Source organism: Rissa tridactyla, chromosome 6 (genome assembly GCF_028500815.1).
Source record: "Rissa tridactyla isolate bRisTri1 chromosome 6, bRisTri1.patW.cur.20221130, whole genome shotgun sequence".
Lineage (NCBI taxonomy): Eukaryota > Metazoa > Chordata > Aves > Charadriiformes > Laridae > Rissa > Rissa tridactyla.
The window spans coordinates 70,175,394-70,203,037 of NC_071471.1; the positions used below are offsets into that span (position 1 = coordinate 70,175,394).

Here is a 27,644-nt window from a genome sequence, read left to right on the forward strand (position 1 = left end):
CTGTAGGGTCTGTCTTACACATCAGGTTTGAGATGTGTAGGTTGAGATGTGAGATAGGATCCTCTCTCAATGGAGCTCAACTGGAAAATACACTCCCTGCTGCAATTTGAGGGTCCACTGAATTATGAAAGGACCCAATATTTATGAGACCCAGCTCCAATGGAGCAAAACGTGTCTGCACACATCTGCTACGTTATCTGACTTGCTCTATTAAATCTCGTGTTTGGATCTGGGAAGCTGAGTCTACTGTTTGTCCCACCATTTATCTGTATTTAAATCTAACCCAAAGGCTAGTCTAATTTTGTGGTATATTGATCTCACATTTCAGCTCTGCTCAATAAGCGTTTTGTGTAGATAGTTGAGTGAAAGGTCAGGGGACAAACAAGAAGCTCACCCCACACGCGGCAATAAACCAAAAATTTTCATCGTGGCCTGAACCTGAGATAGATTTCTGCTGAATTGTGTCACCCAGTGTAATTTGGAGCAGCCTTACGTCTCCATACTTTGCAGGTCATCTTTATTCAGTACGTCCTGACAGTCTACTTAGATGATGACAACTTTGAAATGTGAAAACTCGCTCCACGCGTTACATTTGACAACTTTCAAAATTCATACATTAGAAGCGTATCCAACATACTCATTATATATATTGTACCTACCCATATGATGTGACTGTTGACAGGTTTTATAATTACGTCCACTCAACCACAGCAAAAATATTTTTCAGATATTTAAGGCGAATTCTGACACGTAGTGGAAGCCATCAACAGAATGTGAGAAGCATGAGGGTAACAGTAAAATTGCTTCGATTGTATCAGCTAGTTGTGTGCACACATTTTATTTCAGTTTCCCAGTGTTACATCGATTACTTCAGTGAAATTCAGTCAAAAGTCACAAAGATTTGGGGGCAACCTTAATAAGGTCGTGAAAAGCACTTTCCAATGCTACGTACGTATTCAGAAATAAGCTTAGCCCAGAAAATGGTGTATGAAAAGGCATTAGAAGCAATATTTAATACTCCTAAAAGTAAAATAATTTAATTCCACTACATAAATAATATCTAGGGATGCCATTTAGGTTGCTGTCCTTAAGAATTAACTTGATGCAAAGGCTTAGCAGTACATGTAAGTATAAATCCCAATATGGGATATTTAATAAATGCTGAAGGCAGATTTATATCATTGTATAGTTTCTGAACACCTAAGCCAGTCTTTTCTACAATCCCCATCCAATATGCAGATGATATTACTACAGTATTTCCTCTTCCTGATTTTTAGCTCATTTAATTTTCTGCAGTTTCCATTAGCTAGATGCATTTCATATTAAGTGCATTTCTTCCTACATAGAAACAATTACAATAATACATCTGTAAAGTAATACGGTGATAATGTTTTGTCCTGCGTAAGACACTTTCCTACTAGAATGTAAAGGTTCAAAATCTAATATTAGCAAGGCATCACAGCTATCAGGTTCTCTTCCATCTTGGGTGGGCAAGAACTTTTCCAGACATTGCTCAGTGCTCTTAGGGGGGTCTTAAATTCTTGTTATAATCATACATGAACCAAAATATATTACCATAAGATGAAACCATAAACTTTTCTGTGACGTCTCATTACAAAAAGAAAGTAAAAAGCAAGTTACACATGCAGGATGAAGAAAAAGTAATAAAGCTTTAGCAAACTGTGTAAGTACATGCTTGATTTTAAGCATGCACTTTGGAACATGATGTCAACAGAAATCAGAAGGTTGAACGTTTTGCTCCGTAGGAGCTCTGCAACAAAGAATTTTGGTGGGCAGTAATATGGAAATGCTACCAGAGACGTAGTCAGCAAACCAGAAACATAAAAGTGCGTCATTCACCTACCCTGCCAGCTTGAGAATGGTGTGATGTGTCATCGTCACCAGCTCTCATGGCAGAGATGTCCAGCTGGTGGCCACAAGATCCCGGGGCTATTTTCAAATTCTCTGCTCGGTAGATCTTGTGTTCACTTGTAGCACCTTCTAATGGCTCCAGAATGTAGCTTTTGTTTTCAAATACAATAATTCCCCTGTTACAGGAGAGAACAGAGTAAGATGCATGGTTTTCAAGAGCTAATGCGTGTTTGTCTGCAACCAAGTTACAACAGGTTTTAATAATGATGGCATATGAAAAAGCAAAACGCTGATTTACAACGTCATGGTCGGGTAGAGCAGGAAATATAAAAGCTGTATATTTGTCATTGCAGCACACTATACTTTAAGAGAAGCAATGGCTCAAAGAAAATTTTCTTTTTCTGAAGTGCTGTACTGTAGAACAAAATTACATTTGTTTTTCATGTGTTTTCCATTCTCCCAGTGATGCATTGCTATTGCTGAATGGAGTCATGATGCGTGTGCTCCTGAGGACCTGTGGCAAACAGTAATGAATGAAAGCGTGGTGAAATGCTTTTGTAAGAAGAGGTACAGAGTGAAAGCATTCGTTATGAACTGCAGTGGGCATTATACGTTTTAAACCAAATGCTGATGCAAGCATCAGCTTTGCCAGATGAAAGATGCACCGCAGTATCAAAATGGATTATTAAATATTGCACAGTGGAGCAGCAGAATAAAGCTTCAGTATATTAACCAGTGGAACCTGTTTAACGCATTTTACTACCCATAATAATAATTTATACAGCAATACCACCTACTCTCTGAGGATCTCAAGGATTTTCCATCAAGGAAAGCTCTCTTGCTGCACTACTCAGCTACAGCACACAAAGAGGAAAGAGGGCTTTAGGAAGAGACAGAACACCTCGCTCCAAGAATATGTGGAAGAACATAGGACATGCAGCCGATTCTGGGCTTTATGTCCTCCTCCTGACCAAAAACCAGCCTCCCAGTATGCTCCAGACAACTCACCGAATAAACCCGGTGCTTGGATTATTCTGCTGGATCCTGCCTAACTATTCTGAGCTGCTACAGTAAAACAAAGTTGACAAAAGCTTGAATATCTTTCCCATTTCTCCTGCTGAAGAGGCTTCTGGCATAAGGCCGCCCTTTCAGCTCAGCAGAGAAATATCGGCAGCGTGGTATGGGTGTCCATGGTCTGCACATGCTGGAATAGGACTTCTGGTACTATATGGTATAAAGTAGGACAATCTCCAACAACACCACTGGAATTAGCCATCATAACTGCAGCTGGAAGACCACAGAGTAAAAAGACTGTACGTTGGGACTGGCATAAACAAGAAGGCATGAAGCAGATTTACAGACAGCGCTCAGGTAGAAATCACTGTAAGAGAATGGAATTTAATTCTCAGTGCCTTACAAGTGTCTAACTTGCACCCTGAGCAACATGCTGCCAACCACCCAGGAGGGTCCTAGATAGTTCCTACATCGAGCTGGACATCAGGTTTTGTTGGGTAACTGTGTGACCAAAGAAAGGCACCCTTTAAAAACCATTTCTCTTTTCTAAACTAGGGCTAAGCGTTTGCTTATGGTGTGTTGTAAGCTTTCATCAATTAGACACTACACTGAAGAGTGCACTGCATTACTGATTTCTTCCCTGTCTTTAGATTATACAGGCATTAATCCCTAAGAAGCGGCAAAAGTTCAGCAGCAATAATTACCATCTACCTACCTGGAATTCCTATGAAACTTTTAATTGGCCAAGGCATTCTTCCTCAATTCCTCCTCTAAAGTGCTCTATACTGTCTATATATATGCACTTACAAAGCAATCATTTTCAGCCCCAGACTGGTCCAATTTTATTAGTGTGTCTTTTTGGTGTATAGGAAGTGTCTGCTCTTTTTATTTCTGTCTGTACTGTGACAAAGGTAAGATACTATAACCATTGTGAGACTGATACGTGTCTCTATACAATTCTTCTGCAGAAAGCTGAAAAAAGAAAAAAAAAAGAAAAAAAGAGGAAGGACCTGGAAGCAGGTTAATGACACCATAAAGAATGATTTTAAAATAAAAAGTAAAATTATAAGGAAAAAACTGCCCTAGCTATTCTATTCTTAGCAAGAGATGCTGAAGAAACTCAAAGCCTTTGCCTCCTAACCAGTCAACTGGAATTTTCCTTCCAAGCTGACTGCGCAGTTTTGCTACAAAACATCATTCACGTCAGTTCAGCTGAGCCAACAGATGACCATCTCACTGTTAACTAGAACAGCTAGAAGTCCAAGAGGGAAAAAAAAAAAAGACTGGAAACCCATATTAAAAAGGCTGGGCAACAGGATTCGGAGAAGCGTCTCCAGCGAAAGGAGCCTGCTCTACTGATCTGAACCGAGATTTGGGGTCTGATAATTCAGTTGTAGCTTCCTTAGTACCTCGGCAAATCAGGTGAGATACGTTATTTACCCATCGCACAGGCATGCTGTGTATGATGGATCACGTTTGGAAGAGCAGCACTGATTTATCACTACAACCCTTGTAGCTACAGCTCGGATGCGCTATCGCATGTGTGACCTATTAGAGACCTCCGAGCAGGTCACCCCGTGACTTGAGTAACCTTACACCCTACAGTTCTAAATTATTTTCAGATCTGCCTTATTCCTTGAAGAATTTAGGAAACTAGGGCAACATATTCCCTTTGCTCCAATAATCAGCAACTCTTCTAATCAGCCAACATAATCAAATAAGGATTGTTGTCCTTCCCTTGTGCAATTAATCATTTAATTTTGGAGGCAGCTGGAACCAGCAGTGGAGGCAGAAGTCCATTAGTCACTGTTTGAAATGGGCCAGCCTGACCATCTCCCTTCACTGACAACTCCAAAACAACATAAAACCATGAAGGGTTTTATTTTTCATGTCAAACTTTATCCTGCTTAGAACATTCACTTAAAAAATATAGACTTAAATAATTTAATTTAATTATTTACACTAGAAAGAGAGAGACTTAGTAATATCTTTTTCCTGGGTAATGCACTCTCTCTTTTTTTCTTTTTTAACAAAAAAAAAAAAGCCAGAACCTTGGTGTCAAGAGTTCATACCCAAAACATGCTACATCAATGCCAGGTTTCCAAGGTAGCCCTTGTATTCCCAGCTATGTCTAAAACAACTGAATAACCTTTTCTTTACCCTGCATTTTCTTTAGCTGCAGAGGATATGTACAAATGACCAAGGTGATTAATTTTGTTTCCTGCTGAGCACGCCAGAGCCAGGGCAGCCACTGAGGCTCCCAACCCAAGCAACAGCATGAGCCTTTGAGAACAGTTCCACCTTCGCGTATGAAGCAATCCCATGGTAAAAAAAAAAATCTGCAGATTCGGCATAAAGGAAAATATTCATTTTCCTTTTCATTTTTTGCACACTTTTCATTTAATGCACAGTTCTCCTTTGAGTGCCGCCTACAGGATATCACACCTGGCCTGTGACCATCTGTAATAAGATAATGAATATCAAATATGAATTATCTTGGCCAGCTCTCTGGTTTTGACTAATTTTCTTTTCCTACAATTGCATTTTCCCCCCCAGTGATCAGTGCCAAGCACAGCACCTTAAAAATGCAACTAGTCAAAAGCTACAGCGTCTTTCTTTTTTTTTGGTGTGGCCGGATTAGATGAACAATACCCACCAGTCACTCAGTACTTAGAATTTGATGCAAATAAAACAAATACAGAACTCCTTTTTCCTTCGACTTTTGTCAGGTGTTTCAAAAAAGCCTCTGTTACTCCTACGCCATTTCTGTGTCTTCCTCTTGACCGTGGCTCTCCACCCTCCGGAGTCAGCCTGTCTTCCCCAAAGACCAAGGTGGTGCGGCTTTTCCATTTTTCAGGAGGTATTAATGTTAAATAATATAACATTTTCCAATGCGGCAAATAGTATATTAAACTACAGATCCCCAACCAAAAATGATACAAGAACCCTAAAGGGATTTCAGCAGCTCTGCGAGTGCCTGAAGAGCGGCTATTCTTTAAGACCAACTTCTGCTAAAATCTGTGGGATTTCTAACATTAGCTCTACCAGGCAAAAGACTACCAGAATTCCCAAGCTTATAAATATTTGGGAAAAATGCAATATAAAGTATACATTTTTTTGGTGACCAGGTCTCTAATTCATAGCATCTGTGCCTTCCCCAGTCCCAAATCACGGTGACGCTAAGTCAGAAAGATCTTGCGAATGAGCTGGGCAGGAAAGACAATTCAACCCTCACGGGGCTGTCCTTTTCATCACTGGTAGCAGAGAGGGAGGGGGAAATAAAAAAAAAATAAAATCTATATCACACAGTATGTCCAGGCATCAGTTCACAGGCTCCAAGCCAACTGGAAGCAGCTTCAGTGTGGTCTTGAGCTAATATTTTACTCTGCCTCTCAAGAGGGTTTGAACCCTGCTCGTGTCTGGTGGTCAGCACCAAATAAGCCACATCCACGTTGCTGCTCATCAGCTCTAAACACAAATGGCACATTGGCATTTGCCTACGGTGTGCCATTATACGCCGTATGGACACACAGGAAATGTGTATATGGGATGGTCTATGACGGGACAACTCCATCTCAAAGAAAAAGAAATTAAAACAGAAACGAAATAATTACTTTTTTATTAATTGCTGTTTAACTTGCCAGGAATCTCTCAATTAGGGAAGTGTAATTTGATGGAATAATCCCACTATTTAAATCGTTGATAAAGTAAAACGCGTTATTTTTTTTCTCTTGGAAAGAAAAACCAAAACAAAACCTAATGCAAGGCCAGTCGTATTTCATAAATCAACAGGCTTTAGGAAATCTCAAAATATAAATGGGATTTTTCTTTTCCAACTTGTCAGCAGAAGCAAAGGCCCTGCCAACATAAACCATCAATGCATACTTGTCTGAGAAATTGTGATGCTGAAGTAAAACTTGGCTATGACAGCATTATATGAAACTGTGATATATTATTCCGCTGTACTATACAGGGAAAGTTAAGTAAATCAATAAATCTGATACCCATGAATGCAATTAAACATTTGGTTTTAATGAAGCTCAAAGTTATACTCATTTCTAAACAATAATAATATAAAGCTCTATTACCACTGGAAGAGGAATGTAGATGTTTTCAGTTTGTAAGAAATTAATTAGACTACAGCGGGCTGTCGTGCTCACACATCACATACTCACGTGGAATCTGCCTCCGCCCGCAGGCACCGCGAAAGGCTGCGCAGTCCTCCCGTGCCACCTCGAAACCTCCAGGACCTTCCTTTCGTAATTAATGCTACAGCTTCTCAAGTAAAGGGTCTGACCCCATAACCGCACCGACAATTTCAACGGGGGGTTTTAGGTGAATAAATAACAGCATTGGAGCCTTGTGGCCCGGGAGCGTTGTGCTGGTGATGCTCAGGGTGGAGGTACACCAGTTACTCGCTGCAGTGCGTCTCAGCACGCGTGAAAGCAGAAGGTGATCCGTGAAGTGACAGGGGATTTTTATTTGTTTTTCTTATCAATTCTACATTCTCAGGATTTTGTGTAACAAATTCCCAGGCAAGTAAGCAGGCAAACAAACAAGCGAGGAAGAAAAATGAAGTAGTGAAGGAAAACTTAACTTTTAGCCTGTTTTAATAAGTTGCAGATGAATACTATTGGGATAAGTGAACAAGATGATCTACCGACCGTTTTTCTAACAGGCTAGGTGATCCTTAGATATTTTCCAAATGATTTGGTCATTCTTTAACTCTACAGTACTGGGAAAGGCAGAGAATGGGAGCAGGACTCCAGAAACAGACGTACTCCTGTCTGCACCACTGCCCCTGGGCAGCCTTGGGCAGGCAACGCACATCTTTCTGCATCGGTTCCCCACCTTTAAAATGGGGTAAATTTTAGTAACCACAGACAATAATTATCTATTTGATGAAGGGCCTCACAGAAGACCCGAGTAATACTGTTATCCCCCTATGCTGCACATCAGGATTCCATTAAAATAACAAGCCTGACCCAAATCAGCGAAGGGCAGCCTCGCAAAGGGAGGTTAAAGCAGAAGCATTATTGGTTTTTACATACTGCAGGAGCGGGAGAGGTGTTCTCACGCAGACACATCATTAGTCAAACACGTTTTATTCCAGCCAATGCCTTTCACTAACCTGAAAACATATCCTAGAGCACAGCGTCTAAAACGTAGTCATACCCATAGCCCGCACTTAATCCTTTCTCAGTGCAAGACAGATTTGCCCAGAGCAAATGCATGTTGGGCTGCAGCTTTGATGCCTGGAATTTAAGCAGGGAGTTACTTGAATCGCAAGCGATAATGCAATTTCATGTCCAGCGTTTGGGTTGCAAGAAACAGTAATTGTGTTATCAGAGAAAGTGTCCCATGTGAGCTGGACGGGGAGGGTGACAAGGCGGACCAAGGAAAGCAGAGAAAAATGGAGGAGGAAAGAGACGTTGGCAGCAGTGCCGATTTTGTGAGCGAACGGCGTAACAATAAAAGGCGGCTTGATTCAAACTTGCACATCACGTTAAGGCTTATAGGATGCTTTTTCGAGACACAAAATATGTGAAAATATTTTAAGTTTTGTGCTTGTTGTTGTTGTTTTTTTTTTTTTTTTTAATTAAGTGCTGTCAGAGACAGACTTGATGGAGAAATGAAGAAGAGGCAGGCTCAAACAGCCGGGCACAGATCATCTGTCACGCTCGTCCCGGCAGAAGCAGGGATGCTTGGGGGATTACCAGGCACCCAGGGACAGGGCGCGCACAATTGTCAGAGTAGAGATAGCATTCATCTCAGATCACAGAGGTGAGCGTGATCCAGGAGCTTTTTACCACTGGAACAGACAAAATACAGAAGCTATGAAACCCCAGAAGCTGAATGCTTTCTATGCTCAAAAACCTCCAGTAGTTTCACAGTCAGATAACTTACAAACCATGCGAGATGTTTATACGAACTAAAAGCTCTTCAGAAAGTATGGAGAAAAAACACACATCCAAACCAGTGCTTTTCTCAGCTGGGATTTTCTCCTAACTTCTTTTTTGGATGAAATCTCACCCTCTGTGGGGAAATCATGCTTGAGGAGTCATGAGGAATTTAATTTTTTTTTCTCACTGGTTTCCTACTTCCATTCCTTTTTTTAAATAGTTGATGTCTGGAGTGTCATATTTAAATCCCCTCATCAGCTGACCGTGTCTGGGATGCAGTGAGTTCAGCCAGACCATTTGAAAAATGGATGGCTCTAGTGCTGGTGGCCTCGTGCAGCGTAACTACGTAATCCCATTAAAAATGACTGTCTGCTCAGTTCCGGGGCCTTATCCCCATCAGTGTCACGGTGGACACAGCATCCTCCAGTCGCTGGTGAGGGTGGACGACGACTGAACACTTTTTGTATGTGTGAAGGGGTTTATTATCTAGTAATTGGGTAACTCTGAGGGATTCTGTGTCCAGTTCTGGGCTCCCCGGTTCAAGAAGGACAGGGAACTGCTGGAGAGGGGACAGCAAAGGGCTACGGAGATGATGAGGGGACTGGAACACCTCTCTGATGAAGGAAGGCTGAGGGATTTGGGTCTCTTCAGCCTGGAAAAAAGACGCCTGAGGGGGGATCTTATCAACGCTTATAAATACTGAAAGGGTGGGTGTCAGGAGGATGGGGCCAGGCTCTTCTCAGTGGTGCCCAGCGACAGGACAAGAGGTAACGGGCACAAACTTGAGCATAGGAAGTTCCACCTAAACATGAGGAGGAACTTCTTTCCTGTGAGGGTGGCAGAGCCCTGGCACAGGCTGCCCAGAGAGGTGGTGGAGTCTGCATCTCTGGAGACATTCCAAACCCGCCTGGACGTGTTCCTGTGCCACCTGCTCTGGGTGACCCTGCTCTGGCAGGGGGTTGGACTGGATGATCTCCAGAGGTCCCTTCCAACCCTGACCATTCTGTGATTCTCAGGATTTTCAAAAGCATTTTGGTGTTTCAGAAAGAAAAGGCTGCCTGGGAGATTTGTTCCCTTGAACATTTTGAGGCAATGAGGCATTTCTGAGAGCACCTCTGCAGCTCCCCCCACCAGAGAGGTCACTGCAGATGCCTTTGTGGCCGCACATCCCTGAACCACCACCCCCTGCCAGCCCCTGGACCATGGAGATTGTGCTCTGCAGGCTGTATTTTTGTGTGTATTTGCCAGGTTCTGCACTTGCAGAGAAAGTAATAAGGAAAAACCATTCAAGTCTATATAAATTTATCACAGAAGATGTGCGTGGTGGCTACAGGCCAAAATCATTTGCTAAAAACTTGAAGGGCCTTCAAGCTAGATAAACAGAAGGGTATTTCCTGAGGACAGGAAGGAAACGACTTGACTTTGTCGTACCTTCACCTTCCCACAAGCTTTGGCAGTCTAATTTGCTTTCTTTCCCAAATGGAAGCGCCGGAAATCCTGATTGCCCATTGTTCCCATTTCGTGCCTTCAGCATTTACTGTCTCCTCTCCGCCATTCAGCTCTTCCTCCTCCGGAGGAGCCAGCAGGATACAGATTATGGCATGATTATATCCTCCTCTAACCTGCATTTTAGGCAGCTATCTGTGTCAATCCAACTATTTATGCCATTGTAATCCTACATGAAGCGAGGCGCTCGAATGTTATGTCTGAGAGGACGTAATATAGCTGGAATACGTGGGCGCCTGTGTGTAAGAGAATGGAGTCTACTTCTCCCTTATCTGTATATCTCACCCCCTCTATTTGCCTAAAAACCATAAACTAGTCAAACCTGTCTCAGTTTGCAGATTTCACACTTGATTTTTCCTCATCACAGAGCAATCATGTCGTATTGACAAGCTAATAACACATCTCAAATGTTCAACCATGGGGCTGCACTGATGGCTGCGGTAGGTCAGAGCAAGGTTGCTCCAACTCAGCACCTTGTCTCTGGCAGATACATAGGGGTAAGAGATAAGAACATGACAAGCACACCCCAGCTGGCACCCCCAGCTCTGCCAGTGCGAGTGTCAGGGACACCTTTGGGTTTGACGGCCCTGGAGAGGCCCCTCCAGCTCCCCGCCCCAGATTGTCTCCTTTTTTTTGAATCTACTGATACTTTTTACAGTGATACCCACCTGTGACATCTTCATTATGTGGTGAACAAAAATACTTCCCTTCGCTTAAAAGTTTCATTTGATGTCTCCTAATTCGGGGGTTATGAAAAATATTCAGTAATTGTCCCCTCTTCAGCGTGACATTCAACCTCGTTTCATCACACCCCTTTTCTCCGTCATCTCCTTTCAAAAGTGACAAATCCTAGTCTATTTTCTCTCCGTGGATAAAAGCTGTTCCACACCTTTGATCATAATTTTTGCCCTTCTCTGTACTTTTCTGGATATAATGCTTCCTTTTCTGAGGTGGGGATGGGGAGGGGAAAACAAGAACTGCATGCAGAATTCAAGATGCGAGTGCACTATGGATTATAAAGTGGTAATGAGGGGTTTTGTTCTATCCTCTATTTCTGTCTCAGTAATTCCTATGATCCTTTTTGCTTCTTTGACTACTGCTGAGCACTCAGGCTTCAGAGCATGCTAAAATATGGAACCTATTCTTTATGACTAGTTTCGTGCCTTTTAATGAACTCTCCTAATCTGGGGGAAAAGACACGGTCCCTACCTACCCACACCTGGAACAATGCCCAGGTGCCTGTCTAGCAGGAGTGGGAGGATATTAGTGCTCTGAGATTTCAGTGAGCTAACAGCTTCACTTCCTTTCATTAGATGTTTTTCAGGCACTTAAACTTTAGTCCCATGCAACAGCTGTGTGAGGTAGGTAAGAATCATTAAATGAATTTCACAGATGGAGAAACTGAGACAGAGAGATTTGTCCAATTCACTTAGAAACTGTCACAAAGCCAGGAACAGACTGAGAACGAGACCAGTCTTTCCTTCCACCGGCTGCTGCAAGTGAAACGGCTGCCCCAGGGACTGTCCTCACCCAGGGCTCCATGGCCACACGATGTCTTTACCCCTGAAGCTTGCGGTCTTTATCATGCCATGAACAAGAGTCCCTACTCCAGCAAGTTGATGGGCAAGTACATCATCCTATCCTATGCTATCCTATCCCATCCCATCCTATCCTATACCACTTCATCCCATCCCATCCATAGCTATTCTTTCAAGCCATAATACCAGTAAAGTTGCCATCAAAGTATGCCACGAAGTAGTTTTGAACTGTCCTGTTTCTCCTCATATTATTTCAGACTGGATCACGTGCAGTAAATCACAGAATCATAGAACGGTTAGAGTTGGAAGAGACCTTTAAAGGCCATCTAGCCCAACCACCCCGCATCGAGCAGGGACATCTTCAGCTAGATATTTCCACCCAAAAATTGTCAAGGGACGCGGTGCCACAGTAATGTTTTGGTATACAGTGACCTGTGGGCCTGATTCTGGAAGAAGTTGAGTGCCCTCAGGACCTCAGTGCAGCTACACGGAATTTCACACCACCTGGCCTGTTATCCCTACCCAGGCCTGGATGGTTCAAGGAGCTGCCAGTGCATTATGCACTATTTCAAATAGACATCACTGGCTCAGATCAAGCTCAGGTAATGACTGCAAGTTATTACTGCTGGCTAGCAGGCTGTGAAACGAGTTTTGTGGAGTAAGTTGACAAGCACCCTTATCACAATCTGCTGTCACTCATGGACACTCCCGTAACCAACCTCAGCGGCGAATGCAGCAGCTAAGGGGGCATGGCTACTGCGGTATGTCCTCTGCTGTTCTCCTGCTAGAGCAAAACATGCATTGGCAGGGAAATTTTATGAAACTTTATGAAAAATTGTATTGGAAAAGATGCTGCTACACTTTTTCTACAAGGACGGAGCCTACTACTGTCAGCTTGCACTTTGGGGATTTATCTGCGATAGTGCCAGATGAGAGAAAAATGTCACTGCCAGCATATGTTGCCTTGACATACCTGACTACCTAAAACTGAGAAACGACTCTGTGAGCTCAAGAATTGTAAGAAGCGCACATTAGAGAAGAAAAGGAAATGCATTTAATGTGGAGAAAAATAATTTCTCTTGAGAGTTCTTCATTTCTTAGGTATCTCTGGAAGAAGACATTGGCGCAGACCCTGTCTCACTCGGTGCAAATCTTCCCTGTGGACCTTGCAGCAACGCGATCCCTTCAACTAAGCAGTGCTTAAAATACTGGAAGCACTGCATTGTATTTTTACAGACTGCGAGAACAACTGCTGAACACAGACCGCCATGGTCCACGCAAGGGCTTTATTAGAGTAAACTTGTGGAAGATGCCAGATACATACAAAGGACCCATAAAACCCCATCTCTGTGTGGGAATGAGCCCCAGGAATCCCATCCACTACAGCAAATGGGTCCCTCAGACAGGGAGAGGGCTCCTGGTAACTCTTTCTGCTGCTCTCTGTCCCCGAGCTCCGTTCTAAAAGCCCTGATAATACCACTATTGCACAAAATGCAAAATCAAGGGAAAAGGACTCCAGCTACCCATGCTGTTTGTAGATAAATTAAACAAACCCAGAAAAGGTTGAGACAGCTGGAAATCTGACAGGAAAACTGGGTTTTCCAGGGAGAACACTAGAGCCAATTTACAGTTAATTACTGTGATTTGGAACTGCTCTGTGAGTAAATACCAGTCTCTGATTGTCCAAGTAAGGAAGATAATTGTTTCCTGAACTGTGTCCATTGTGTATTTAATATGTTGTCAGCCTGTTCCTTTCTCAAACTCGGAAGAGATTTGGTTTTCAGCGATGTGAGTCTGCTACTCTTCTGTTCACAAGTAGCTAAAATCCTAATGCTGAGCATCATACCTGCCACGAATGCAATTTATTGAGCTCCACAGCCACTTTTATAAAGCAAACTTTCCTAAAGAGGAGGCCGCTGGATGGTGTGTGAGTTCACAGCGGCAAGGCAGTCCTGCCATCACTGGGGAAACAGCTTTGAGGACAAGGAGGACCAGGCACCACCAGCCCAAAAAAAGTGCCAAGCACCACGCTGCTGCAACAGGGTGTAGACAAGGATGGGCAGCAAGAGAGAAAGGATGTCACGGAAAACCCCCAGATCGCATTATCTATTCCCTTTTTGCTCTTCAGAGCAACTGGAGTGAAAATATTTTTGCAGAGATTGTGCCAACATTTGAGAAACGGTTATCGATACACTCATTAAAAGGCAAAGCAAAAACTCAATGGGTACTAGGATGGTTTCTCCAAGTATCACTGAGATCTTGGCTCACCTGAGTCCAGAGCAGGTACTGAGACTGACGGAGGAGTCGGGGTACCCTCGTACATTGCCGTGGTAATAGCAGTGACCCTGATTGCAAAAAAGAGAAAACATTTCAACAGTCACAAGCGCTCTTTGCTCTCTAGTTTTCTCATGGTTTTCCCGCCCCCTTTATTTCAAAGCGACTCTCAATTTCAGGCTGCGGCACTCAGAACCACACTGACAGCACCTTTCCCACCCCACTAAATAGTCTCCGTACTTAACAGTCCCAATGGCTCCTAAATGGAAATCTTGGGTGTTTTTCAAAACACAAACCGTGGGAGTGGTTTGGTTTTTTTTTTTGTTTGGTTTGTTTTGTGTGGTGCTTTTTAAAGAGGTTCAACAGTGTTTAAATTGCATGACCGACCACCTTTTCTTCCGTTATTTACTTCAAAGCTACAATATGGAATATTTTATAAAATTAATCAGATGAACAAATCAGCTGACACATTTTACTACTTTCTGTAGACACATTTTTTTTAAGGTCAAGTACATCTATGTCTGTCTATAAGAGACAGCTACGTATAAAGGGAAGTACAAGAAAAGCCAATTCCAGCCCTATAGTTTGAAAATAATCACGGAGCAAATGAAGGGGAAGGGAAACAGGTTGGAAAGGGAACCTTTTATTGAATTACCCAACCGAGTGGCTGCATGTTATTGAGAACAACCAAGAATAAGAGGGTCTTCTATTTTGAGAGGCAACAATCCAATTTCATTTTGCGGCGAGGTTATTGTATTTCCTTAATAATCCACTGCTCGCAAAAGGCACCCACAACAGAGATACTTTCTCAGCACATACACATATCTGTCTGGAATCAAGGTTAATTTTATTGTTGACTAAAGGTTATATTACATTCCCAATTATGTGGCTGGCTGGAAAGCAATGATTGTGTCACGTCCAGCATTTCTTTTCTCATGGCTCCTTTGAATGCCACCTGGAAACCGCAAACACTGTTGTAAAAGGTTCCTATCTTATTAGCGCAAAGGAAAGTTATCACTCATGCTTCAACCTGACAGTCATCTCACCGTGCCTTTTTATTGCTGGGTTCATTCACATCCATCTAGCTGCATTAATTAACCTTTTCAGTTTTGGGGCACGGTTTTCACTTACAAAGCCTCACATAGCAGACTTCTAAAGACCACCTCGATTTTGTTAAAGAAAGCAATGGCCATAAAAATGCTGGGCAAGATGGAATAAATCAGATATGATTTTTCTGCAAATAAGGCTATACCATGAAAAATATTTGTTTAGAGCATTTGTATTTCCAACATGAGCAGATGAACAGAACGGCATCATCTAACTTTCTAAATTCAAATCTCCATAGTTTTTCTCAGTGAAAGAAATAACAGAAACAGGGTAACAGTATTTTACTCTTGGGTATTTTTATCATCAGTACTCGTAAAGAGTCAGTAACACATTAGCAAGGATAAAGCCGCAATAAAAGCGAGGAAGTCATAGACTGAATTTTTGGGGGATGAGTGCTTCGGTCGCAATTGCTGTGGACGCCAAAGTTTTCAGCGTGCGTGTACTATTTCACTTCAATAGGAGCAGTTACCAGCATCCAGTTGATAAGACAGAAGAAAAAACAACCCCTGCCTTAGCACTGACTCTCATACGGTGACCCTGAAACAGTCTAAAAACTACAAGAAAGTGGGTTTATTCTTGTCACTTAAAGTGAGCGTAAGGCAGAGGTGCAGCTCAGAGCTCTTACGAAGGCAGTCATTGGGGTTTAGCATCGCCAGTGTTAAGCACAGGCTGATATCTCGTCCCACACAGGCTGCTGCTGCAGTCTAGCTGTCTTTATCAAAGAGTGAATTATGGCAAAGGTCCCGATTTCTTTCCCTCTCCACACACAACTTGTCATTTTATTAACTTTGAGCTCCTTGTTGTGCCCCATTTCACAGCCTCTCTGCGATCCACATGCTATATGATGCCAAAGCTCAATACCAAAAATGTAAACTTATCAGACCATGGCCTGCAATTGGACTGGTAGAAAATTGATTTCTAGCTCAGTAACTCCACTGAACTGCAGGATTATTTTTTCTCTCCTATCAAATCTTTTTATTCCTGTAAACTAGTATATAAAACGGATGACCCCTTAAAAACAAATAATTACCGTGGCTGATTTGTCATACTTAAAACAGTACTCTACCCTGCCTCGAGATCATTTAGTAAATACCAGCTTTTGAAAACTGCAAATCTTTCAAGTGCTATAAACCAGAAAAATAACCTGGACACTAGCTCGCGTGCCAGAGACACTCCCCACACGACAGCTCCACACACCTGCCTTGGTTTGACCTCCGGGCAGAATTTGACTAAGCAACTTTCCACCGGGAAATTGGATTTGGTTTCAACTACAGACTATGTTGATGTCCTCGGTGAAGAAGAGATGTAAAAAGAAAATCACAGAGACTGACCCTTTTTTAAATCATATCGCAACATTTAATAAGAAATTAATTCACTGATCTCTCAAAGAAATGTTTTAGGCAGCGATATGGAAGGCCAGTATTAATGGTGACTTACTGCCATTATGAAAACAGATATTTATTTCAGTAAGGGAAAGCCTAGCTATCATTAGCTGTACACAGATTCACATTAACGTAGGTTAATCCGTCAGAGGTGTGTGCTCCATTTCTTTCCTTTTACTTCCTTTAGCAGCCTATACAACCTTCCTGTTTCTAAAACAGATGACTATTTTCTACTAAGCTGGTTTTGAAGAAGACAAGAGCATCCAGCAAAAAAGAAAACACCGAAACTTTTCAAAGTGATTGCTTTACTTGGGAGGTCTGGGGCTATAATGAAGATGCTTTTTCAGAAGTAAGATGCTAGGCATAGAAATAATGCCTTTCACTGATAGCAGCTGAGCCCATTATGGATGGGAATACAAAGCACGATGCCTCCTCTGACAGCGTCAATAAATGAGTAACGAAACATAACAAATACTTTATAGGACTTAGGCAGATAAAAGATAAACTTTCTAATTAAAATAGTTTGCTGCATTGTTTCTCATTAAGGCGTCCATACTGTCAGAGGACAAAAGCGTTACTGCCTTAAAGTGTTTTTGATTTATAAAACTACTTGGTTTTTTTAGTAGTATTTTTAACTACTAATACTTTAGTAGTATTTTTAACTACTGATTTTAACAAGGATCATATTAGCCACATTTATATATATATTTTATATATATATATCATATTAGCCACATTTTTTTATATATATATATGCATACACACACACATACACATACATACATATATCATAAAATATGTCCCTAACAATCTTATGGTCTGGTTTAAATAATAAACCCAAACAACCAACCGCCTGTCCCAATCCCCAGCCATGGCTCCCCCAGGGCAGAAGGACACCCAAAGCCTCCAACACCTCTGTTGTGAGCTTCTGCATTACGGAAATCAGGTGTTTCGGGCTTTCTTCCTAACTGAACCAGGACTTTCTCCATAACTGATCAACAATGGCTGCATTTATTATAAAATTTTAATGGCTATATTTCTAAGAAGCTGAATAAATCCTACCGATTTTAAAAGTTACCTGGTTAAAACCCCACAGCTTGCCTTTAAAGTCTCTCTCTCTCTAAAAATTCATGTGTAGGATCACAGCAGTCAAAAAGGTACTGAAGGCAACAATAAAAAAAGATCACACATTTCGCTGTTTCATCCCATGGCTCAGATCCCGGCGGAGAGCACTTTGGGTTTTAACGATGAAGCATCACCTACCCACGAAACACCAACCTTACCGTGTAATTGCGTGTGAGAACCACATCAGTGCCGTCTTTCAAATAATGTGTTTCTGTGAAGCTGCTGGCTAACAGGCCCCTGAAAAAAATAGAGCAAACGTAATATTAAGGTCACATCACCTCGACTTTGTCCTTTAGTGGTTCCATTTGAGATAGCGATCAAAGCCATGCATTAACGATGACTACCGGGGCTGTGTGCGAAATAAGGAAAAAGATAACTCCAAATACTGAAGCTGCAGTACACGAACGCTTCCTTCGTTAACTGTGAAAAGACTACAAGTTTCCAGACTGCTTTCTCTTCCAAATGAGGCCTGCGTGCCAGCACATCTCGGCGTTGAATCATCCATGTAATTTTCAACACGTTTTACATTAAATCTGCAATCTAGACATTTGGAGTATTGTTAAGTAATGGTGGCTCAAGGAAAAGAAAAATGTTTTCCCTGTGTTACTTATTTTACTATATGATGTGTTCTCTTCACCAGCAAGTGACCACCCAAAGACTACTTTAGCTCTCGGTAAATGAAACCATCTTCTTCCACTGACACTCAAGGAAAAACACTAAAAGAACATTACAGAAGTCAGAGTACTGGATTTATTCTGATCATCTGGAAAGGATATTCATGAATAGAAATCTAACGACTTGAAATGATGCATCAGGAGACCATGAAAGACCATGTCTGTGATGAGACATTTTGTTCCCATCCTCGCCAAACTTCTCCTCCTGCCTTTGGCAGTGATATAAAAAATTCTGACTCGCAATTAACATCTTCCGGAAATCTCCAGAGAGGGGCATGGTGTGTGACAATGATGAAAACTTTTCTTTTTGCAGGAAACTCATGGAATAGGGAAAGCATCATCTGCCTTTTTTTTTATTTTTTTTAAATAATAATAGGTTTTGCTATTGATCTGTTTTTCAACTCCTTATCTAAAGAGCATTTCTGTGAAGGCCAGAAGGAAGAATACACATTCACATTTACTCCTAACGTAGGTGTTAGGCTATGTACCTCAATACAAACATGCTTGAGTTTTGACAAACACTCTGGAAATGGGAAAGCACAACATAGAAGAAACCAAAGCCTAAATGCCGCCATCACCTTCTGAAAACTGGGGAGTTTGGACTAGTGAAAATCTTTGGCATAGGGTTTCACGATGAATAGTTTCTCCCTTGGGTTGTTCATTTGAATAAACCAGACTCTTTCTTTTGTTTAAAGCAGGTTAACGCTGGACTTTTGCATACATACCATTGTGAACCAGTACACAGTCTCGGTACACGTTTCTTGCACTTGGTATAAACATTAAAACTAGAACACGAAAAACCATTTAATTTTCATTACTGATTTATTTGCATCACTTTAGTATCTAATGGCTCAGTCATGATCAGGACCTGGTTGTGCTAGGAACTGTATAAACACTTGTTAGAGAGAAACCCCACCTTTAAAAGCCTCTACCTTAAGGTAGAAGGAAAGAAAAAAAAAACACTCGATGAAACAAGACAAAAAAAGAAATGAAAAAAGAAAAAAGGAGATGGCACCTTAAAAAGATGAAGACAGCAAAGCCCCAACACAATGAATATTCAAGTACAGGTTCTCACTTTACATTTTTCAGCTTGTGGGAAATATTAGCATATTAATAGGTACCGACATTTGAAACACTGCGGCGCATGGCGGGTTGTAGAGGAACCGCTCTGGATCTCAGCCAACCACCGCACCTAGAGCAGGATTTGGTTGCTTACCCAAGCACCTAGCCTTGGTTTAGACAGGCTATACGTTTCACCAACCAGCTCCGCAGGGACATCTTAAACACCCTGTGGTGTCTCGGATGGCACTTAACCCCTACGTTTATCTCACCCCTTGTGCCTGCAGCCTCTGGAAGGCCCGTCTGGAACAGCGTGCTGTATCCATGTTTCCTACTGTCTCATTATCACAAAGAGCAGCTGCTTTCCTAATTATCATTATTATTTATATAACAACACTGCTAAGGTCTGCACTTAGCAGGCATTCATTACCTCTGTAAAGGCAAAAGTAAAGATCCATTGCTGTTGAAGCCAACAGAGTTCTGCTGTGCACTTTCTGGAAATGGGATTTCATATCAGATACCTGAGCGATTTTTATTTAATGGGACAAACTACAGGCGTTGATAGGGTAACAGATGTAGCGTAAGGGCAAAGTGATTGAGCAATACACCGGCTTTGTGCTCTGCTGTTTCCAAAGTGTTTGACAGCAGTGATGATAAAGGTGACCTTTCTGCTTCTGTTCATTCTACCCTCAGGCACAGATTTAGAAAATATTTCATGGATTCATAGATTTTAATACCAGAAGGGAGCGCTGTGATCAGCAATCTGACCTGCTGCATTACATAGGTCATTTGACTTGAATTAACCTTCTGGTACAATGACCGTGATGGAACCAGATGCGTTTTCTTATTGTATAGAGCGCTTGCCTAGATCACTCATGATGAAGAAGCTATCACAAGCCTGGTAACTTTTTAACAGTTAATTAAGCTCAGTGGAAAACATTGCGCTTTGTAGATAGTTTGACTGTGTCAAAGTTCACTTTCCAGCCACTGGATCTCGTTCCTTTACATCAATGCTTCCTTTTCACTGGAGTCTTTCATGGACAGTTCTACTTACTAAAGTGAGGAAATGCAGCAGGTAAACAAATTCCTGGTGTAGCTGTCACCCACCTCCCTATCAGACACATTTCATCAGGATGAAAGTTTGCTATCTATCCTGATGAAAATACCGTCTGAACATAAGAATTCCCAGTGCGAGGAGTACAAGAACGGCAAGAGCACCAAGAGGATGGAGTTCCACTATTGGACTAACCCAATAAAATAAAGAGTATGCCCCAACGTAGAAGCCCAAGTAGGATTTCAAAACGCGGAAATTTCACGTACCGCTGAAGGACCTTTTTTTCAGAAAAAGAGAATGTTTTTTCAAGAGTCTGCATTAACACTCCTTAGTTTAGTAACTAAGACATCATTGCCGAGACATGTGTTTTCCTGCCACGTACGGCACTCCTGCTGGTTTGAGAGTGAGCCGGAGGACAGGTTTCCTCCACGCCGTAGAGGCTGGGGACCTCTACAAGACATGTCGCCAGGGAGTCCAACAATTTCTGGCAGAGAAAGAAGCTGTTATCCCCACTTTCAAAACGTCTAATATCTTAAAAGCTGCGTAGCCGAACAAGCACTCGGCATCAGTATCCAGGGACAGCGAGTCATGTAAAAGCATTTCTTGAAAGATTATGAAAACTGAGTGTAACGAGCACTCAAATTCCACAACTGAGTGTGCACCACTTCACTTTCCAATTACGGCAATAACGTTTAACATACCAAAGAATGAATTCAACATACGTATCTATCAGGTAATTTAATTACCCACCCCCCCGCCACCCAAAGATATGCAGTGTAATACATTGATTTACATTTCTGTTTTTGACCCACACTGAAGGAGATTAATAGAGGAAAGTAAATTAATTTAGATGGCAAGCTACTTAACCTAATTGGATCAATGTAATTCTGAAAGAGCAGGGATCAAAATAACATTAATATATCATAGTGCAATTCATCACCGTGTCTGGAGTTCCAAATGTCGTCAGCTACGACGCTCAGCAGTACCAGATGATTATCAATTTTCTGCACCGCATGAAGAAGACACAAACGCTACCGAGAACTGCATCAACTGCTGGATACGATTAAAAAACATCAGTTGGGGCAACACCACAACTTTCTAATTTACTCTCTGGAGATGCGAAAGTGCCATTCTTGAGTTAAATTACTTACGTACTTAGTCACTCTGTCAGCACCGTGGATTTTTTCACATTTCCCAGAGCCAAATTATCAAGTAGAAGCTTCGATGGCCCAGAAGGACAAGTTTTATCCCTCCTGATCTATGACAGACAGAGCACAGGCTTCCTCATCCTCTGTAAGTCAGCAGGAAGCTTACCTGTCAGATTTGCGGAAACGTTTTCAGGTGTCAAGCAGCTTCCACTAACCTAAGCCTCAGGGAATACGATGAACGTTATTTAAACCTCTGACCCTCACCTTCGCATCCCCCCCCGCCCCCAACACGAAGTTTTAGGTGGTTTGTTTGTGGAGCGGGAAAATGTCCTGTTTTAAACACATCAAATTTTTTACTCAATCCATTTAATGACAGGAATGGTAATTTAACACACTGTCTCTCACTTGCAAATGAGAAAATCACTCTCTGCTCTCCAGGCACCAATATATTATTTCAAAAGGTTATAATGATATTTCATCACCCAGGGAGAGTCAGAAAGACAGAGTGGCAGACGTTAGAGATGGGAAAAATCTAGTGGATCATACCGACGGCCTCCCTGGAAGCCAAGCATGCTGTAGATCAAATTAGGTGCTGTCTCATCGAGCTTCAAATGTCAGAAGCAACGCTGACCCCTCCACCTTCAACGGGAGATTGCTTTGCATTCCAACAGATGTTACTGTCATGATGCATTTCCTGATATTCAGCCTTTTCTAGTTTTTCCTAGTTACACTTCTTTCACTAGCTGAAACAATTGCTTTTCCTTCTTGGTACATACATCATTCCGATAGGTGCAGATTATTATCAAATTCTCCCTTAACCATCCACGTGCCAAGTCTAGCACATCAGGCTATAAGAAAATGACAAGAGCTGTGTGCTTTTTATGCTCGTGCTACTCAGGAGGAATTTAAGCATGATCACAGCAGGAGCAGACACCAGGGCTTCCCTCGGTGACACAGGAGAAACCAGCAGACAAAAGCCTGAGGAGTAAATCTCATTCTAACAGCACACAGGCTTGTTTTCCAATCCGTTTTTGAGGATGAAACTTCCCTGGTTGCCCTCCCTGTTCCAGGTCATCCCCCTGCAATACAGATATAAGGGGGAAGACACCAACATTGTTATCCATCAAAATGGATCTACGAGTGTCTCAAAGCTGTTCTGCGAGACTGAAGTGACACCCAGCAACCGCGATTCAACAGCATTGCTTTAAAGCCAAACAATATGATGTCTGGATGGTCTAGTACACATTTCTACAACACCCTGCGTGGTGTGTGGCTCACTGTTACACATCTCAGAAGGACTATGTCTTGCTCTGTCATGACATGGAGCATAAAACTTGACCTTTCCTTCAGCGACTCCTTATCCTGTGGAAAGGTTTGGAAATGCAGCCCCTAATTGTCACCTTAAATTTTGTTTCAAATATGGTCACACGTGGACCTCTCTGTTCTGGGGTCTAACATCACATCCACCCTTGGTTAGGAGGCTTCACAGAGTTGCTTTTGGTTTGGGTTGGGTTGTAAGGGACCTAAAAAACCCATCTCATTCCACCCCCCTGCCCTGGGCAGGGACACCTCCCACCAGACCAGGTTGCTCCAAGCCCCGTCCAGCCTGGCCTTGAACCCCTCCAGGGATGGGGCAGCCACCCCCTCTCTGGGCAACCTGGGCCAGGGGCTCACCACCCTCAGAGTGAAAAATTTCTTCCCAATATCTAATCTAAATCTACCCTCAACCTATTGAGCTTCAAAGGGGAACACACGCTTTTCATGCTCTTAAGTTTGCTTTTCTGCTTACCTTTGGTTTTGATTAACATCTCGGTATAGTTACGCTACTGTAAGAACTGGTGTTTTAGGAAGTACATTAAATACTCCTGTGACTTCTTCAGTGATGACAATCAGCTGCTCCACCTACCCTGTGGGAGCATTGATCATAATAAGCCACCGGTAGCGCAAAGCTGACTCAGACCCGCCTGCGGTGCTTTCCTTCCCCTCAGACATGCCGCCTGCAGCTCAGACAGACATCTGACCTTTACTTACACGTGTTACTCTTTCTCCTCCTTCCGAATGACAAAGCGCCTGTTTTCTCCCCCATCCAACTACTGCCTCACTCTGTTACACAAATTCTTATTAAAAGCCCTCTGGCTATCCATTTTAAACCTTGCCTACAACTGGGGGAGGTGAGGAGAGTGAAACAGGATGGCATATAGGCAGTTATAAAAAATGTCATCTAAACCTCTGCCTACTGACACCGGCGTACTCCATTAATTCTTAAGCATCTCAATTCAGGTCATTTTGACCTTTATACTGGAATTAGTTGTTATTTCTTCAATTGCTGTAAATCTTCTCCGGTATATCCATAGGAATAAACAAGTCTGTTAAGCCTACTGCTCCTGCAGCCATGTCTCAGTGCAAGTACCTCCTGATATTCACAAAGGAGATACTCACAGAGGCGTTTTTCAATTCTTCTTTCTCACTACAATATAACGAATGAGTGAAGCATGGGTAATGACTTTCCCATGCATAGGCACCTAACATCATCCTATTCACAAAACCACCACATATTCTTTAAACACGCCACATTCTTTCCCCTTGTTTAATTATCTTAAGTGATTTGAAATGCTTTTGGACATTTTCCCATTGAATGTCTCCACTTCATAATATCCTATCTGCTACACTCCAGTGTGCTGCCATGGAGGGACTGCAATGTCATAATTGAAGAACCTGAGAGATTGAAATTCGCAGAGCTTAATTAGCACAACAATTCTGAGGAAAAGAGGGGAGAAAAATAAAACTATAATAGCTAGGAAATCAACCAAGCATCCAAAGTTTCAACATTAACTCTATAGTAGTAGCCTCTGGCCTATTTCACATGGTCTGTAGATAGACAATTTGAGTTGATCACACGCTACATTTGAAAAATACGTCTCTCTACTTCCACCCAGTTCATTTGATGCAGAAATTCATAACAATCCTGAGTCAACTGGAGATCATGTTAAAATCCCACTCCCATCCCTTTGCATGCGTGGAACAGTATCTGGCACGAAGAGAGCAAATTTTCATGAACACGTGCTACAACGTCAAAAGCAAGAGCCATGGTCCAAGTTGTCCCTGAGAGTGTGTTGAAACACAGGGACTCTCATCGATAGCCGCTCCCTGGTGTGCTGGGGACAGGGAGACAAGAGGGACAAGCACGGCTTTTAAAGCCTACAAGCACCCTGTCTGCAGAGCTAGTCACTACATGAGGCTGCAGCGTACGGAAACCCAACGAACAGTCCAAGCAAACAAATCTGAACAACAAAGACAGAAAACCACCTCCCTAGCTGGCACTCACCGAATGATTGAGAGCTTTCTTATTCCTGACTGCTTGGAAAATAAACCATAAACCCTACCTCCCCAAACTTCAACAGAAAAAGATTGACGTGAAATTAAGCACGTCAGCGGCCTCCCGTGCTGCTCCAGGCTCTTGGCTGCACACGCTGCTTCCATCACTCATTGTAATGTTTACGGCAAACATTCACTTGCCACAACTGTGGCATTTATTTTTTCATTCTAATTCCAAAATGTTAATGAAGAGACTACTGCTAACCAGTGTTGCGGTGAAAGCATGTTCTCCTTTGGAAGAAGATAAACAACATGTTTTCCAACCAAGCAGATGGGTAAAAACAAGTTCTCTCTTTAAAATGGCTTCAGCTGGGCCAAACTCATAATGGGACAGCTTTAGGTACCCTGCACCTCGGATGGTCATTAAGGGAAGAAGAAACCACACGGCATGCGTGGGGGCATGAGCGGAATACCAGCACGGTTCGCTCTGTCTTCGCAAGAGTGCTCGGAGACATAGAAAACTTCTCTGGCAGAAGAGGGAACGGCTCCACTTCTGTGAGCTTTGACTAAAACTGCTCATCTCCCACACACCGAAAGCCAAAGTCAGAACCGGTTTCCCAGCATCCCGCCCACGTTAACCTCAAAGATGTTCTGACTTTGTTTTTCACCGGCCAACTCTAATATCCCAGAGCAGCATTTGACAAGTCTTCAGCATCTCTCTGACGGAATTGTCCTAGGAGGGCTCCTTGTGAGGAATATTTTACATTACCTCCTCAAACTTCCCTGGGGAGTGGAATAATAGAAATCATGTTATCATTTCAGCTGGGCAGCATACCATGAAAAGCAAACACCTTCATATAGGCTCTAGGACAACACCAGCCACAAATCGTCATCAGCTACGGAGAGATGACAGCACTTCTTGGCTAACTGATTTTTGAAGGAAAATACAATTCTTTACATTTAGGCAAACTATGTAGGCTGACCGCTTTAGAGCTACTTTACTGCGTGAGCTATATTAAGTAGTTTTAACTTTGACTATTGGAAGTGGCTGCGAAAGCCTGAAGCAACGTGCCAAAAGTAAAGCATTATGCTGGAAATAACCACTGAACCACTACACCTCTGAAGTGTCTATGGCAAAGATCAAAAGTAACGCGCACTGCGACGCTGCAGGCTGATCCCCGACAAATTTATGCAACTCAGGATTCTGAATTGGCTCTGGCGAGACTAAAGACTAATATGGCTCTGAAACTTCTGGCTCCCCTTCCATGGATCTGTTCCTCAGATGACAATACTGTGGTTTGTTATGAAATACATACTTCCTATTATTATGATTCCACTAAAATTTGTACAAGATAATTTAGGGGCTTTTTTTTAACATTCCGATCTTGCATGCGGCATTAGAGTTATAGATGTAGGCAACACAGACAGGACCGTAAAATCGTGGCTCAAAAGATTCACTAGAAAACATTGAGATGTTTCAGAAGCTAAGTAGTACGTATATCACAAGTGGCAGACATAATATTTTAATGCATTCTTTTCTAACATCACAGTACTGCCTTTCATAAAAGGAATTCTTTATAGCCCCTGTAACACTTCTAGGACGGCATATTTTCATTCAATAGTAAGTTTGGAGGTACTGGGCTGGAAAACTGTCAAAGTCTATTTGAAATGTTTCATTCAATTAAATATGTCATTTGTAGCTGAGCAAAATTTTGCTGCCGAACAGATGTCATTGGCCAAATTGTCTAACTGTACTTTCATCTGAACATTTCCAGACTAGTACAGAATTGTATTTAAAACATCCAAGGAAACTAGTCCAAACAGGGAAAATTTATAAACATAGAAATATAACCAATTCCAATGAAAAATCAGAACTTATTAAAATATAACTAACAAAATGTAAATAGCGCTGTGGGATTACAAAAGCTTATATGTAAGTATCTGCAATACTTTCAGAAAGCCAGGCTCTTACATTAATGAAAAGTCACTGAGCCTGGGTTTATTCTTAGGCTCCAACCGACAATCACATCCTCTCCGTATCTTATTCTTGCTTTTGAGTGTGTGCCTGTAGGTTTACATTTGCATTTTTAATTTAAATGCAGTTGTCTTACCATTTCTGCCAGTTTGTTGAAACATAAAATAGTATTTTTGTTTTACTAAACCCATAATTTTTTCCTTGCCACAAGAACGAGCCATTTGCTCTAAGCAGGCCGTACTCGTATTTCACTTGCAGGACACCAGTGACTTTCACAGATACGCCTTTCTTTTTGCCCTACACCTCACTGTCTCTCTCTAACCTTTTAAAATTCTAGATGGAGAGAGCAGCGCGGCGTAGGGAAGTTTTTGGGCAAAAAAATCTGTGTTTAGGTCTCAAGCCTACAAATCTGGTACGCGTGCTCATTTAAAACTAAGTAGGTGCAAAAGCCGTAAGATTGGCTGCGGGCTGTCAGATGAAAGGTCCACCTAATCCTATATTCTGTCTCCAACAGCAGCCAATGCTAGGGAAATAACTCATGAAGAGAGCAAGCATGATACATTTACCCGAAATAGTGCTCCTGCTCTGCCTCCAAATCCTTTATGAGCCAGGGACAAATGCGGAGTGGAGACTATGAGATTGAACAAGAACTCACAAGGGTGTTCTCGCTCTCTCCTGACAAGCCTTTCTTTCCAATT

General features: G+C 42.2%; 1 protein-coding gene across 1 annotated transcript in view; it reads right to left on the bottom strand.

Moving 5' to 3' along the window:
• The window catches only part of ADAM12 (ADAM metallopeptidase domain 12), a 189,906-nt gene that overhangs the window by 67,454 nt on the left and 94,808 nt on the right, over window positions 1-27,644 (bottom strand). Inside the window, exons 4-6 of the mRNA XM_054206751.1 lie at window positions 17,880-17,958; window positions 14,102-14,178; window positions 1,865-2,048 (exon numbers count right to left, since the gene is read on the bottom strand). Of these exons, the coding sequence (XP_054062726.1) occupies window positions 1,865-2,048; window positions 14,102-14,178; window positions 17,880-17,958 (340 nt within the window). The remainder of the gene's footprint in view (window positions 1-1,864; window positions 2,049-14,101; window positions 14,179-17,879; window positions 17,959-27,644) is intronic.